This window comes from Astatotilapia calliptera, chromosome 9 (assembly GCF_964374335.1).
Source record: "Astatotilapia calliptera chromosome 9, fAstCal68.1, whole genome shotgun sequence".
Classification (NCBI taxonomy): Eukaryota; Metazoa; Chordata; class Actinopteri; order Cichliformes; family Cichlidae; genus Astatotilapia; species Astatotilapia calliptera.
Window position 1 is genome coordinate 25891383 of NC_137430.1, and position 15665 is coordinate 25907047.

At 37.3% G+C, this 15665-nt stretch overlaps 2 protein-coding genes across 3 annotated transcripts; one reads left to right on the forward strand and one right to left on the reverse strand.

Annotated features, from left to right (window-relative positions):
- Positions 1-3934: 3934 nt before the first annotated feature.
- On the forward strand, positions 3935-5955 carry ccl20b (chemokine (C-C motif) ligand 20b). The gene is made up of 4 exons (XM_026180123.2): positions 3935-4480; positions 4586-4688; positions 5374-5448; positions 5556-5955. The coding sequence occupies exons 1-4, from the start codon at positions 4399-4401 to the stop codon at positions 5605-5607; spliced, it is 312 nt and encodes a 103-aa protein (XP_026035908.2). The 5' UTR covers positions 3935-4398; the 3' UTR covers positions 5608-5955.
- Positions 5892-15008, reverse strand: LOC113028818 (uncharacterized). 2 transcript variants are annotated; one of them, XM_080306125.1, is made up of 4 exons: positions 14825-15008; positions 9339-11967; positions 8832-8949; positions 5892-7687 (listed from the first exon to the last, which is right to left on the reverse strand). In XM_080306125.1, the coding sequence occupies exons 1-4, from the start codon at positions 14918-14920 to the stop codon at positions 7447-7449; spliced, it is 3084 nt and encodes a 1027-aa protein (XP_080162251.1). In that variant the 5' UTR covers positions 14921-15008; the 3' UTR covers positions 5892-7446. The 2 variants fall into 2 exon arrangements, with proteins under 2 accessions (XP_080162251.1, XP_080162252.1); XM_080306126.1 differs by lacking the exon at positions 14825-15008 and having other exon boundaries at positions 9339-12805.
- Positions 15009-15665: the final 657 nt, after the last annotated feature.

The following is a 15665-nucleotide window of genomic DNA, read 5'->3' on the forward strand; positions in this document are numbered from 1 at the left end:
AACAGGAAAATGTAGAAGATGGTACAAGACCTACACCGCCATATCCAGTTTGAAGATAGCGGTGCAGAAAAAAAAAAGAAACCTGGAGGTGGTAGAGTTGAAGACATTAAGATTTTGACTGGGAGCGACCAAAACTAGTAAGTTTAGAAATGATCAGATTAGAGGGACAGCTCAGTTTGAGTGAGACATGCACAGAGGAGGAATAGTGGACATATTGGACAAAGGATGTTCAGCATGGGGCTGCCAGGCAAATGAAAAAGAGGTAGACTACAGAAGAAAATTGATGGATGCAATGTAGAATGAGATGAAGAGGGTTGCTGTGACAGAATAGGGGTGTTACGGTTAGGAATACCTGAGCCAAGAAGATGTAAATTTTGACATGTGCATGAAAATGTGTCACAGAGGTGTCGCTGCACATCAGCCTTCTAATGACTCATAAAAGGAAATGCAACCAGCCAGTGTAACAAACAAAAAAAGACTTTCTCAAGGAAGAAATTATAAAATGTATTTCATTAGGCTATCACAGTCCTCGGGTTATCTAATACATTCTTTTGAAGATATTAAGTCCAAAGTCAAACCAGTTTAACGTCAAAACTTTGCTTTGCCTGTCATTGCTCACTGACTTTAAATATATTATCTCCCACTGCTGGAAATGCAACTTCCGCATGCATGACCTTTGTCAAAGTAACATAACTGTATGCCATTTAAAAGTCTGTTGTGGAGTTGCATCACCGAGTGCTGTAACACTAGCAGTTCAAAATGTCATACCTTTTTGGTATGGCATATAAAACAAAATAGTCAGTGAAAGGGTTTGTATTTGCTTGTTTTTTGTCATCAAGCTGAGTGCCAAAAGCAGTTTAAAGTTACTTAAACTACAAAGAGAAAGTTGTTACAGTTTACTCAAAGGCTTCATAGCCCATAACATCAGCTCACAGTTTGCCTGAATTCATGATTTGTATGCTAAGTATGTTAAATTTGTTTCTGTTACTTTTTAAGCTTGACTATTATGTTTGCTATTGTAGCCGAAAACCTAACATTTGGGGACATATTTATTTATGGTCAATGCATTCAAAGAACTTTTATGATGTTAAAAAGCTACTGTCACCGTCAATTTTGACACTGAAAAGCAAGGAAACAGGTATTTTGCTACTGGCTAATTGTACATATTTTTAGTTTACCTTTCACAGTGCACAATTTTGGGACATGAGTATTTAAGAGAACAAGATCTACCACTGTTTGCAGCCTGCAATTTACTGCCCATTTCCCTGAAATTTAAGAAGAAAAAAAAGGATGCTCGATGTGTTATTGATAGTCTTCACTTTACATATATACAGGACAAAAATAACTGTTTATTGATGATGTGACACAGGACAGAAGCAGCTGAATGAATTCTGAGGTGTTTAGTGTCTGCTCCAATCCAGCTAAATGCAGTCAAATTGATTGGGCGGCATTTCATAATACAGATGGACAAGGACCCAAAACACACAGCCAAAGCAACCTAGGAGTTTATTAAATCAAAGAAGTGGAATATTCTTGAATGGTTAAGTCAGTCATCTGATCTTACCCCATTGAATATACATTCCACCTGTTGAAGACGAAACCTCCGACAGAAACGCCCCCAAACAACAAACAGCAAGTGAAAGCTGCTGCAGGTTGGTACATCTTGAGAAATAAAGAAAGCACGGAAGACAACAGTGGATGATCGCAGAATCATTTCCATGGTGAAGAGAAACCCCTTCACATCAGCAAACCAAGTGAACAACACTCTTCAGGAGGTAGGCATATTGATATCCAAGTTAACCATAAGGTGCATGTCACTCAGCATGAAGTTCAAGACTTCAGACTGTCATCGCAAAGCAAAGGGTTTTTAACCAAGTATTAGAAATGAACATTTTCTTTTCAGTTATTTAATTCGTCCAATTACTTTTGAGCCTCTGATGCTTTAGTTCCTCACATTTTTAGGTATTTTTTTGTTCAACCCACTGAATTAAAGCTAGGTCATTTACTCACAGTTTACCCATTCGGTGTGGTGAAGTACGGGACTTTTTGCAAAAGAGTAACTGTTTAACATTCTAATCTCTGATAAGACAACAAAATCTAAAATAGGTGCCAGTAAGATAAGCTTCCTTGAGCTGAACTATTTCTTCTAGGGACTTTTCAAATATGCTGTGTAAGAAACATGGTGAAGTTGAGCCATGTTGGGGATTTTGACTTTCCTATCCTCTGGTTATTTTGTTACACTTGTACAAGGTAGATGTGCGCGTCACAGAAAAAGGATACACAAACAAAACCTCCCCACATTCCTTTCACATGCCTTCCTTTCACAAGTGAGTGAGAGCAAGTCACTAATTAACTTGTCAGCAAAAATGAGGAAAACAAAGAACTACAGCTCAAAGGGCTTAAGTTGCATTAATTCATACAGTTCATACAATTTGAGTGCAGACTTAAGTCAAAGTTAAGTTTAGCAATTTGTTGTCATAATTAATCGTTTCCACCTCAGTCTTAATAAAAAGACAGACTATAGCCTACTTAAAGTATTTCAGATGTTAAATACAGCTTACAGTGAGCAACAATAGCACCCTTGTTCCTGACCACAAAAGCCTATTTTTTCTCTTTTTTGAGGCTTCATGTTTGGATTTTGGGTGTGGCTATATATATTTTTAGACAAAGGGGTAGATATGGGAAACAATAACCTAATGCCAGTGTGCTAGCTTGTTAACAAGGTTTAATTAACTGTGATTATAGATGTTCTAAATTTGGCTAGCAGCAATCTAACAAAATATGCTAAGTGGAAAAACCCAACAGCTGGCTGATACTTGCTCTTGACACTAACCTCAAGTGGCCACTAGAGGAACTGTAGTTTTGGTCATTTGGCTGAATTTCATTCAACCCCAGCAGTAGCATTCTACTAGTGCCACAAAAAAGTATTTTTGTCTTTAGATAGCAAGATGCTAATATTCACTGATAAACTACTAATCGTTTGCTTGCAGTTAAACGGCATTGCAAGCTGGCCTTATCAGCATTTTGCTCAGAATAGCTGGTAATGAGGTCAAGAGGCTTAAAGGATTCAAAATTGCCTTTTTGCCTAGCTTTAATATTGTTTAATAGCTGGTCGAAAGTAGTTAGACTTCATAAAACATTCAAGCCACATTCTTAGTTTTGAGGGAAGTTTTGATCTTACCGTTAAAAAAATCAACAAAGGCAGTGTAAGGACGTTGGATTTCCACTTCACCTGAGACACGAGGCCTAGTGACCAGTGACCTGTGACTGAGACTACATGACTGCCCGGCAACCACTGATTTCATGGAAAAGTATCCCTGGAACGGTTCCAAGTAGTTACTGGAGATTGGGGATTACCAAAATGGTGTCTGAGAGCAATCATGCAGGTCTATTGACCAGACAGTGACCGCATAGTCCAGTTGACGAGTGGCTGCAATTTTTTTTACGTTTTACAACCACTTGGTGGTAAGTTAGTGAATAATTGCATGACAAGATATCTGTTTTCACTGGGTTCCATGCAAACTACTGCGGCAGTGTATTAGCAACCACGAGCAATCGCAAGGACGTTTTTGGTCTAGCACCCTTTTTACGACCAATTTCACCTAGTGACTATTAACAACCTCCAGCAAGCTTTCACAACCCAATAGGCCTGTCTAACTGAGGCCTAATAAATGACTTGTTATAACAGTAAAAAAAACCCTCCAAATTGTTCAAAATCGAATTGCTTGTAGTAGGTTTCCCAGCAGATTCTCTGTCATTTTGTACAAAACTTACAAGACTGCTATTCTCTTCAGGTCTCCCTTGAATGAAATACGAGTTAAGCTGCTTGACTTATTATAGACCACTCCAGATCCAGCAGTGCTATAGGGTTTAAGCAGGAACAGGTAAGAAACAAAACAACAAAAATGCAAATGTTTATTTGCATTATTAATCATGCCTACCAGGAGGTGACTCATTTGGTTTCAAAAACTAATTCCAATTGTATAGAATATGACACATATTCACATAATACTGCTTTAAAAATGTACTTTACTGATATCTGGTTTCACTTGGAATTCATTCTTCAGGGAATCAGTCTGCACATGAGTCCAGCGCCAGCCAAGCTCATAGTTCAGGCTGCCAATGTTTAACTTTTTTTTTTTTTTTTTAAACTTTATTTCCTCCCATGTCAGGGCCAGCTGGAATTTTTTCTATTTCCTGCTCTGTTTCCAGTGTTTTAACAATGACACAAAGGATTACACAATCCTGCCCGACGGGAAATTCCGAGAGTCGGCCTACTTAAAGGAGTGATCACCAAGTAGCACTTGTCACACTCTCTCTGATCGCCTTCAGGTGTTACACCTTTTCAGCGTCAGACACAGAAAGGCAGAGTGAACGCTCTCAGTTGGCTCATCAACCATGGCAAGCAGGAAAACGTGTCTCATGGTAGCTCTGTGCTCCCTCGTCATTATCATCAACTTTTTTGACAGCGCACAATCAGGTATTTCATACTAGTTAATATTTTAATGCACTTTCACTAATATTGCCAGTAGTAAGTTAAAAGTGTGATTTATAGTGGATTCTTTGTGCGTGTGTGTGCTTACAGCGAGCTGCTGCCTGAGGTACTCCAATCGTCAGCCTCCTTGCAAACGGATTCTGGGTTACACCATTCAGAACATCAATAACGCCTGTGACATCAACGCCATCATGTAAGTTATAACGGTTTATATGGAAGTGTAGCATGATAAAAGCAGGTAGATTCATGAGGAAATAAGACATCTAACAAACTAAAACGCTAAGAAGTAGTCAAGTTGAAGTTTAAGCAAGTTGTGCATTTTTCTAGTTTTTGAGTAGTGTTTACTCTGTACAAAGATTTTAGATTATGGAAAAGTTTATATATCAAATGTATTATTATTACATAAAAAGAGAAATGCTCACATTTAAGAAGTTTAGGGAATGAATTAAGACTGCTCATAAATATCTGTTCAATCAGTTTATGTGGGCCAACTTAAGTAGTGGTATTCTCAAGGAAAGACTATAGATAGGAAACTTAACCAGTAATGTGATACACATGTACAAAAACCAGCAAGAGCTAATGCCAATCTTTCATCCTGGTGTCTGGTTATGAATTCTGTGTAACATATCTTATCTGCACATTTCACCTTGTGGTGAAAAGATAATGGCTGTGTGTGCTTGGCATTTGCGCTCTCTCGGACGGACTAAACCTTGTGTATCTAAATAGCAAAACAGCATTTAATCCGTGACTAAAAATCAATCACGATAAGTTCAGGACGCTCTGCAGTTAATAATCAAACTAACACACTGGAATGAAACTCCATCGAGAGAAACTGTATCTTGAGGGTAAATGACTGCTTTCATCCTCTTTCCCAACAGTTTTCATGCTCCGGGAAGGTTTGTGTGTGCCGATCCATCAAAGCCGTTGACCCAGAAAGTGATGAAGTGTTATGAGTAAGTATAAATGCCCCTGTGGTGTATTGTTTGTCTGTGCCTTATATTCACTCTCAGCTGCTCAGTGAGTCAAACTGATCTTATTTCATTGATTTTGTTTTTTGCAGTGAAACGAAGCGGAAGACCAACAAAGAAAATTCTAACAACAATGCATCTTAAACTCTCTTTAAGTGTTCTTATCTGCACTAATATTATCATAATAGTAAATCTACACATAAATATAATTTGTTGTGTGACCTTTCCTTTTATTTATTCTGTTTTATAAACAGGGAAGAGTAGTATTCTTAATACATGTGTGAGCTATAAGCTTTAGTGCTTCAACAACAAAAAAACTTGTGCTTTTTTTTTAAAGTAATGTAAAATATTATTATTTTGTTATATGTATTATTGTTTGATTTATTTTCTGAAGAAGATGAAATATAAAACCCTGTATTTTCAGAAAGTGTGAGATAATTATTGTATTTAATATTTGTCAGAGAATTTATTAAAAGAGTTATTTGATAAAAACACATGTCTGTCTGTATGGACTCCACAAACAACCACATGCTGTCAAATTTTTGTCCTTGTTCTACATCGGGTAAAAAAAAAAAAAAAAGAATTAATCACGCTGCAAAAGGATCCTAAATAAAAAGAAATTAGCTGACAGTGATTAGCAAACAGTGATAAATATGTACAATACCATATTTATAAGGTTACATCTCTGTTTAAAAGGTTTAAATCCTAGTGTTAAACATTGGAAAAAGAACATCAATGTTTTTTCCTGTTGTATAACTGGAATACAAATTAAAGATGTTCTTTATTTAATGTAATTATTCATAGAACAAAATATTCAGAATGGAAGGAATATGATCACAAATGAAGGGATATGTTTAAGTCTAGTTCATTCACATAGACTGTGAAGTCTGAAAAATTGAGCCACTGTAGAAGAGTTATAAACCTGCTTTCTTTCTGATGGCCAGCAAGGGGTGATGCCTTTTGTTGCATAGACAATGGGAAAATAGCCTTTTAGTTGCCTCACTCTATGATCTCAGTGAACACTTTTCTTATGACTATATCTTGTCAGTCACTAGTTTGTGTCTTACTATCCATATGATTTTAATTTAACAAACTTTGTTTCTTAGTAACTGTGGGGAGGCACTCATAGATGGACAAAATGTGTTACCTATTAGAGAAATAGTGGTTTAATTGGATAATTCCAATGTATCTGAGCTTGGTACATCTGTTGCAGGATGGTTTTATGGGTTATCTTAACTTTAACTACCTAACTCTTCAATAAACAAACCTGTGGGTGAACCACCTGTCTAATAACGCTGGCATAAGTAGAGGGTGCAAAGTTCACACAAGCCAAAGAACGACAGACATCTTAATGAGGAAGGCTGAAATAAAGTTTGAAAAGAACTGAAATTACTTTTACAGTGCATGAAATGTGATTTTCCATTGTTATGTATCAGCAGTGACTAAACAAGCTTAGTAATTAAACCAAGAGAGATATTATACTTTAGACTTGTTTAAAAGGCTTTGTTTGCATTTATTATACATATGTGTCCTTTATCTACGATAGATATAGTAAGATATTCTTATATATTCATTATGATTCTCAGTCATTTATTATGTAAGTTATATTCAGTTGACAATCATTGTCTCTTACTTCTTGCAAAACTTCTTTGTTTCAGTAATGAAAAAAGACGATGTATGATTGAATGAATTATGTGCAGCATTTTAATTGACCAAAATGCTGACTCTGTAATACTTTGATTAACAAGAAATTGCAGTGAAGTTATCATAGACATTTGTTTCATCTTTTCTTGCTTCACTGGTTCTGTTTAAAACCAACATTTCTGTAAGTAAGTAAAACTTCAAATATTTGCTGGAGAAACACTCAAAACTTTTAAAATAATGAAACATCAGAACACTGTAAACTATTATCATGGAATAAAAAAATAAAAAAATAAATGTATAACCTTTAAAAATGAGAAAAAAAAAATTGCTTTAATTCCCTCATGGCACAGTTGACACAGTGAGAAGTAACATCTTTCCTTCTGGATCTTCTCTGGTCTCCAGAGCCTGGCAAAGTTTCTCCCAGAACAGCTCGGTGTGCTCTCCAACTCGCGGCCAGCTCAGGTAGGTTTTCCTCTTTATCATCTTTCTCATGCGGTGGTAAGGAGACAACAGATAGCTGGGAATCTCCTCCATGAATACCAGGATTAGAACGTCTTTCTGCTCATCAAACAGACGGAAACTAAAGATAAGAGGGAGAAAAGGGATGCATAAGTACTCTCTTTAAAAGAGTAAAGTAATGAAGATAATACAAAAATAAATGAAATAAACATGTTTTAAGAGAATAAAATAAAACACCTGTGAACATGGCAGATTAAAGAGGAAATTAAAAGCTAGCAAAAAAAAAAAAATCAATGAAATTTTAAGCATGCCGGTGTAACATATACAGTGCTGCACAGATCAGAAAATCACATAGTGGAACACAGTAATGTCAAGTCCTCTTCTTTCAGCTGTTCCCTTTAGAGGTCACCACAGGGGATCATCTGCCTCCATCTCAACCTATCCTCTTCCGCCACATATAGTAGATGCAGTTAAGCACGTCCTGCTTCACATCCATGAACCTCCTATGTGACCTCCTAAGCCATCTTAACCTTGCCTCTCAAACTTTGTCTCCAAACAGGTCAACCTGAGCTGTCTCTCTGATATTCTCATTTCTAATTCTGTAACTCCCAATAAAAAGTGGAGTAATTTTGTTAGGCTGGCCACTCATGGGAAGTTTAATTGCTGTTCCAAGTTTTGTGGATAATGGCTCTCACCATGGTTCGCTGAAGTCCCAAAGTCTTTATAACCCCTTCCAGACTGACAGACGTCAATGACTTTCTTATCTTTCTTGAGCTTCTTTGGATCTTTGCATGCTGAATTGCTGTTTGAGATGTTTTACCTTGTCAGGCAGGTTCTGTTTAAGTAAATTATTGATTTAACAGGTCTGGGAGTATCAGGCCTGGGTATGGTTAGTGAATTTGAACTCAACTTTGAACTCAACCACGTAGGTTTGAAAGCTTTTTTCCCCCTTGATAAATTAAATCATCTTTTAAAAAATAATTTTTTTATTTGCTTTGGTTACATTTGTCCAATATTAAATGTTGTTTGATAATCTGAAACATGTAAGCGTAACAAATATGCAAAAAAACAAAACAAAAAAAAAAGTAGAAGAAAAAAGAAATCAGTAAAGGGGCAGATGCTTTTTCATGGCACTGTATTTGGAGTAACTTTGGTTGTGCCATTGTCACTGTTGACATTAGCATAAAAGCACTGTTAACACCTTTCAATTTCAATTTTATATTTTAATGTTATTGCTACAGTCTTGTGGTGCGCCAACAGGTTACCTGGCTGCCTGGATCTCTCTGGAGCACCATTCACTCTCGAGGTATTTGCGACTGATCACACAAATGGTCTTCCTGCTTCCATAAATAGCATCTGTAATGTTATCTATGATGGGTCTCCCTAATGAGGAGAAGAAAAATAACACAGCCAGTAATAAAACCATGAGGTTTGTATCCTCAGCTTTTTAGTAAAGTAGTATAGTGACACCCTCTGGAGTACATATGAAAGTGCACATTTGACTGCAAAAGCTTCTAACACCATGCCCTCATTGTCTCCAGATAATTGTTAGATAGTCTCTCTTTTGATTTATATAATTGCACTAACTGCCACTTCAAATATAACTGCATAAGTCAAATGATGTTACATTTTTCTGAAAACATTCTAGAAAATGTCCTGAATCTAATAATTTAGTTGGGATTAAACAGAGATACCGACAAACACACAATTTTAAGAGACATCCCACTTGTCAAGCCATTAATATTTAACTTTAATTCAAACTTGCATCTCACCTGGTTCAAAGTCTCGATGGTGTAGGCACAGTCTCCAGCCCTGTTCTCCTTCCAGTTTTGGTAAGAGCTTGTCAATGACCCAAGGCTCATCGTGGGTGTTGTAGGAGATAAAGGCGTCGTACTGATGAGGAGTTTTCTTGTTTTTGTGCTTTCTATCAAAGAGCCAAGCTATGAACAGGTAATAGGCATAGACCAGCTGCAACCCCATGAAATGGTAAGTGAAGGACACCACCATCAAGCATAGGATTGCACACGTGGTGAGAACAAAGCAAATAAAGTCAGTGTTATCTGGGCAGGAGCTGGTGTCCAAGTCCAACAGCTTCTTACTTTTGAATTCTTGTGGATAGTTGCACGTAAAGTTATATGCATCATAAACCTGAGTTTTGTTGTTATTTATTGCCCACGAGAGAAACCAGCTGTTATCACAGTTGCAGGTGAATCCATTGCCCTGAAGGTCCAGATAAGTCAGAGCTCGTAGGGATTGTATATCTTCTTCGCGGATAACTGAATATAAATTCTGTCTTGCCTGTAGAAACTCCAGCTTTGTGAGGCTGGCATTTTTAAGGAACTCTAGAGAGTAAAGAGCTGTCCTGGATATATAAAGGCTTTTAAGGTTTGGAATTGGGAAGAACAGATCTGGAGGGAGTTCTTTAAGTTCATTTGAAGAAAGTTCAAGTAATTGCAGCTGTGGCGTGTAAACAAAGGTGTCTTTGTCCAGAGACGCAATACGGATATTCCTGGCTTTGAAACTCAAAAGACTGGTCAAACCTTGCAAAAAGTTCCCAGGCAGATAACTATGCAACCTGTGGTGTTGTGAAAAAACAAGCAGTTCCTCTAGATGGGACAGCTGAGAAAATGGAGGATCCGGCAAATTTCTACTTTTCTTGTAATTGATGTGATTTTCACTCAAATCAAGTCTTCTTAAATTAATCAGAGGACTGAAAACATCTTTGTTTAGTTCATCTTGTGAAATATCATTGTTTTGTAGATTAATTTGGGTCAGATTTGTCAGTCCACTGAAACTCTTACTTTCAAGTACTTTTATTTTGTTTTGGTGTAATGACAGGTTCTGGAGGGAGTGCAAGCCTTTAAATGCATCCCTTTTGATAGCAGTGAGTTTGTTTCCATTCAAATGTAGCTGTGTGAGGTTTGGCAAATGTTCTTTGAAAGCACTGTTCAATTTAGTTATTTGGTTTGTCTGTAATTTTAGAGTTTGTAATCCTTTTAAATCCTTGAAAAGACATGGTTTCAGAGCTGTGATTGAATTCTGATAAAGATAAAGCTTTCTGAGCTTTGTCTGATTGGTGAAATCATGGCAGTCCAGTGTGCTGATGTTATTGGTGCTGAGATCCAGCTCTGAAAGAGTTGGTAGATTCCTTGTTGCAGTTGGAACCAGTGGAAGCCTGTTTTTACTCAGCGTTAAAATCCTTAAGTTTTTAAGGGATCTGAAAGCATCATCATGGATGTATTTTATTTTGTTGTCTGTCAAAACTAACTCAGTTACATTAATACACAACTTAAACAAGTATGCATTAACAAAGCTGAGCTTATTGCTTCGAAGCTGCAGAGTCCTCATTGTTGGGATGGTGCAGGAAATGTTGATCAGTGTGGTCAGGTTATGTGTCATTGCATTCATTCTCAGAATAGTTAATGATGAGTTCACTGACTCTAACAACCTTTCCATGTCCCCAAGACCCAAATGAAGCTCACTAATGTCAAGAGTAGTAACACGACTAAGAAATGTCTTGTTTTGCACGTCCCATATCATCTGTTTCTTTTTGGCTGGGCTCCCAATTTTAAACCAGGTGAGATTTGGAAAAACATCGGCAGTGATCCTGAAGACTGCGAGGGGATTTTTCGACAAATCAAGGTACTGAAGTTCTAATGATTTGTTTGTCAGTTCAAATGACTGAAAAGTGGTTAAATCATTGTTGCTTATTACCAGCTCCCGTAGATGTGGCAGATGTTGCAATATCAATTGAACTTTTGTAATGTGTTGCAGGTTGTTATGAGAAATGTCCAGAAGTTGTAAACTCGTCATGGACTTAAAAGATGTGGATGCCATTTGTTTAATGCGATTTTGATTAATTCTTAGCTCAATGAGGCAACTCAAGCCATCAAAAACATTTTCTCCCAGTGTAACAAGTTTGTTATTATTTAGATTTAATGTCTCAAGAGAACTTAGACTGGCAAACGCACCGCTTTCTATCTGTAAAATGTTGTTGCTATTAAGGTCTAACTTAGTCAAATTTAGTAGATCTTTGAAGTCTGATGCATGTATTGTTGAAATTCTGTTAGAAGTTAAATCGAGGCCTGTCACAGTTGAGGGAATATCTTCAGGAACAGCTCTGAGTTTACTTCCGACACATATGGCTGTACTGTAGCTGATTCTGCAAGTCTTCAGGGAAAATCCATCAACCGGCGCAATGAAATTGATGATGCACAGCATGTAAAAAATAATCCGCGATTTGCAACATTTTGTTCCTCTTTCTAATTTGGTTTGTTCCTCTTCCAATCCAGAATCCATTATTAATCTTTGTAACAAACAGGAAAGCTCAACACAGACAACCAGAAAACAAACTATAGTCCACTGTCCATAGTCCACTGAATTTAACTGCCACAGACAATCCTGGGAAGCCAAAAACAAAAAACATAAAGAAACAAAAATTAAGGAATCAACAAGAAAACTAATTGCAAAGAGTCAAAAATATCTTATTCATCTTACAACCAATACAAAAATGCATCAAGACCTCTTTATTCCAAATTTATGACATGCGCTGTGTCACATTAGGATGGAACTATCCAGAAATCTTTGTGTTGTACTTGACACTTTCCACCAACTTCTGTTATTTCTTTCCTTTTACTAGTTTAATATTTAAAAAAAAATAGTGAAAGTAGCCAGGAGAAGATTTGGAGAAGTTTAGACATCTTCAAAATATGGTGTGTATGCAGGCTTTAAGTGTTTAATGGAGTAAGATGTATCTTGATTTTATGACAAATACAGTGGCTTGCAAAAGAATTCGGCCCCCTTGAACTTTTCCACATTTTGTCACATTACAGCCACAAACATGAATCAATTTTATTGGAATTCCATGTGAAAGACCAACACAAAGTGGTGTACACGTGAGATTCCAAACATTTTTTTTTTTTTACAAATAAATAACTGAAAAGTGGGGTGTGCATAATTATTCAGCCCCCTGATTCAATACTTTGTAGAACCACCTTTTGCTGCAATTACAGCTGCCAGTCTTTTGGGGTATGTTTCTAGCAGCTTTGCACATCTAGAGACTGAAATCTTTGCCCATTCTTCTTTGTAAAACAGCTCCAGCTCAGTCAGATTAGCTGGACAGCGTTTGTGAACAGCAGTTTTCAGATCTTGCCACAGATTCTCGATTGGATTTAGATCTGGACTTTGACTGGGCCATTCTAACACATGGATATGTTTTGTTTTAAACCAGGGCTGCCCAATCCCAGTACTCGAGAGCTACTATCCTGCAGCTTTTAGATGCATCCCTACTCCAACACAGCTGAATCAAATGGTTTGATTACCTCTTCAGCATGCCATTGTGTTTGGCAAAGGCCTGACAACAAGCCATTCATTTGATTCGGGTGTGTGGGAACAAGGATGCATCTAAAAGCTGCAGGATAGTAGCTCTCGAGGACCGGGATTAGGCACCCCTGTTTTAAACCATTTCATCATTGCCCTGACCTGTCTGGTGTGTTCTTTGGACTTCATGGTGTTGTTGTTCCCAACATTCTCTTAGACAACTTCTGAGATCATCACAGAGCAGCTGTATTTGTACTGACATTAGATTACACACAGGTGCACTCAATTTAGTCATTAGCACTCATCAGGCAATGTCTATGGGCAACTGACTGCACTCAGACCAAAGGGGGCTGAATAATTACGCACACCCCACTTTTCAGTTATTTATTTGTAAAAAATGTTTGGAATCATGTATGATTTTTGTTCCACTTCTCACGTGTACACCACTTTGTGTTGGTCTTTCACGTGGAATTCCAATAAAATTGATTTATGTTTGTGGCTGTAATGTGACAAAATGTGGGAAAGTTTAAGGGGGCCGAATACTTTTGCAAGCCACTGTATCTTATGATGCAGTGTGCAGTCTTGAGTCACTCCTCAGTTCTTTATATTTAACCAGAAAAATGGAACTAGGTGCACCTAATTATAGAACGTTGATGTTTGGTCACACCACATTTATACTTCAACACAGGCCAAACTCTTTTAGGCAAGCTTTTTTATAACTTATGTAAGTAGCCTTCAGAAACAATTTTGAGGCTCTGGAAAGGCCAGTGCATGACTGTACTGTTCCACTCTGTGTTTTTTTCTATTCTGCTTTACTGCTTTACTCCACTGGCAGTGGATTTTGGATCACTGTCATGCTGAAAAATGAAATGTTGCAAATAAAATGTTTCTGTATGGTACTACAGGACGGATCAAATTCTTGAGGTACCCAAATCATAACAGAACCTTTACTCTGTTTTACAGATGGCTGTAGACACTCATTGTTGTATCTCTCCTGACCTCCTCTGTACATACTGACAATGTGAACTACATTTTTTAAATCTGTAGTCATCATTTCATAAGGCCTGTAGCAACTGATTTTCAGTCCAGTTCTTCAGTTCTTGTTTAATTTGTCAGCCAGTCTCACGCTTTCTCTTCCTCAAGAATTGGTTCTTCACATCAACCCTTTTTTCGGTTTCTTACAGACATGACTTTTAGATACTGTTCATAGGCTGTACATAGTTTTACTAACTTTTTAAAGACATGCTGCACAGCTGAGATGTGTCAAGTATTCAGCTAGTAGCTCTTTGGGAGTCTGCTTACTGGTGCAAAAATACCATTTGTGCCACTCAAACTGTTTTCCTTGATTCAACTAAAAAAATGGGAACAAACTGTGTTTTTTGGTAACAGCTAGTAACAGAGAACCAATTTAAAATGAGTCCTTTGCTCAGTTGTCTGTTTTGTGCAGACAGAGCCAGGTGCCTTTTTCTTCCTTGAATGAGTCATAGGTCAGTGTTAAGTGAGTTAACCATAAAACAGAAGCAAAAAAAAAAAAGTTGGTTACAAAGACTGGGAGGAAAATTAGTAAAAAAAAAAGCTGTTAATGTCCAAAGAAGAACATTTAAAGACCTTCAGAAAGCACAAAAAACTGCTGCTCAAAACCATTTAAAAATGAAATTACAAGGTCTTTGTCCTTAAAAGCACCATAATAAAGAAACGAGGCGTGGGTAAGACTTTGTTGCCAATTTTTTGCAAACGATTTTGACAAATATTACTCATTCTGAGACTATTACCAGTCCCTCCTATTTTCATTGCACCTTCCAGTTTTATTAAAAGAGAAATACATTTTACGGCACAAGTAAAATGTATGACAACCCTAGTTGTCATACATTTGTAGTTTAATTCAGATTTGGACCCACACAGAGGCATGAAGAACAAATGAAATCTTGAAAAAACTTACTGAAGTTAAATGAAGATTTGTTGAAAAAAAAGACTGTGGTAGATAATCCAATCCAACATTCAATCCAAGAGGCAAAGTGACCAAGGAATGAGACATGAAGCACGAAGTGCTGAAATGTTGTAGGAAAATAGAAAGGCAGGAGAACAGCTTCGTAAAGAGGGTGGGCTGACAAGTGACAGGGCTATAAATACACAAAGAGCTGAACCAATGGGCTATGAAGGCAAAACAGGAAACACCTTTAAATGTAATCGTTTTAAATAAAGAGGAAAACTATCCCCTCTGTGACTAATCCAGCTACTAAAAGGAAATCTGTTAGTTTTACATCAAGAGCCACATTTATCATGTGCGGTTTCATAATAATAAAAAATCCTAAGCTTGATCAATGAGCACATTAAAACCAGTGAAGTCAGTGTATCCATGTCCTTTAATTCAACTCTGTATACAGGAAGTGGAACTGTGGTCAGGCCCTTTCTCTCAGTCTCCGTCTTTTAGGTGCATATTAAACAAAATACCTGTGTGTGGCAAAAAAGCAGCACTGCGTGATCGAAAAACGTTTTCTACTTACTTAGATAAATGTTATGCTGACATGGAAATGGAGCTTAAAGAGACATTTGAGAGTTTGGAATATATTTCCACGACTGCTGACATTTCGACCAGCCATAACAAAAGTTTTCTCAGAATGACGCCACACTGGATTGATCCTTCTACTTTTGTACGAGGACATGCAGCGCTAGCATGTAAAAGAGTTCGAGGGAGACACACATATGATGTCATCGACAATGAAATCGAGCAAGTACATTCGGCTTATGGTCGGACTGAACTCTAAAGTGACAGCCACTGT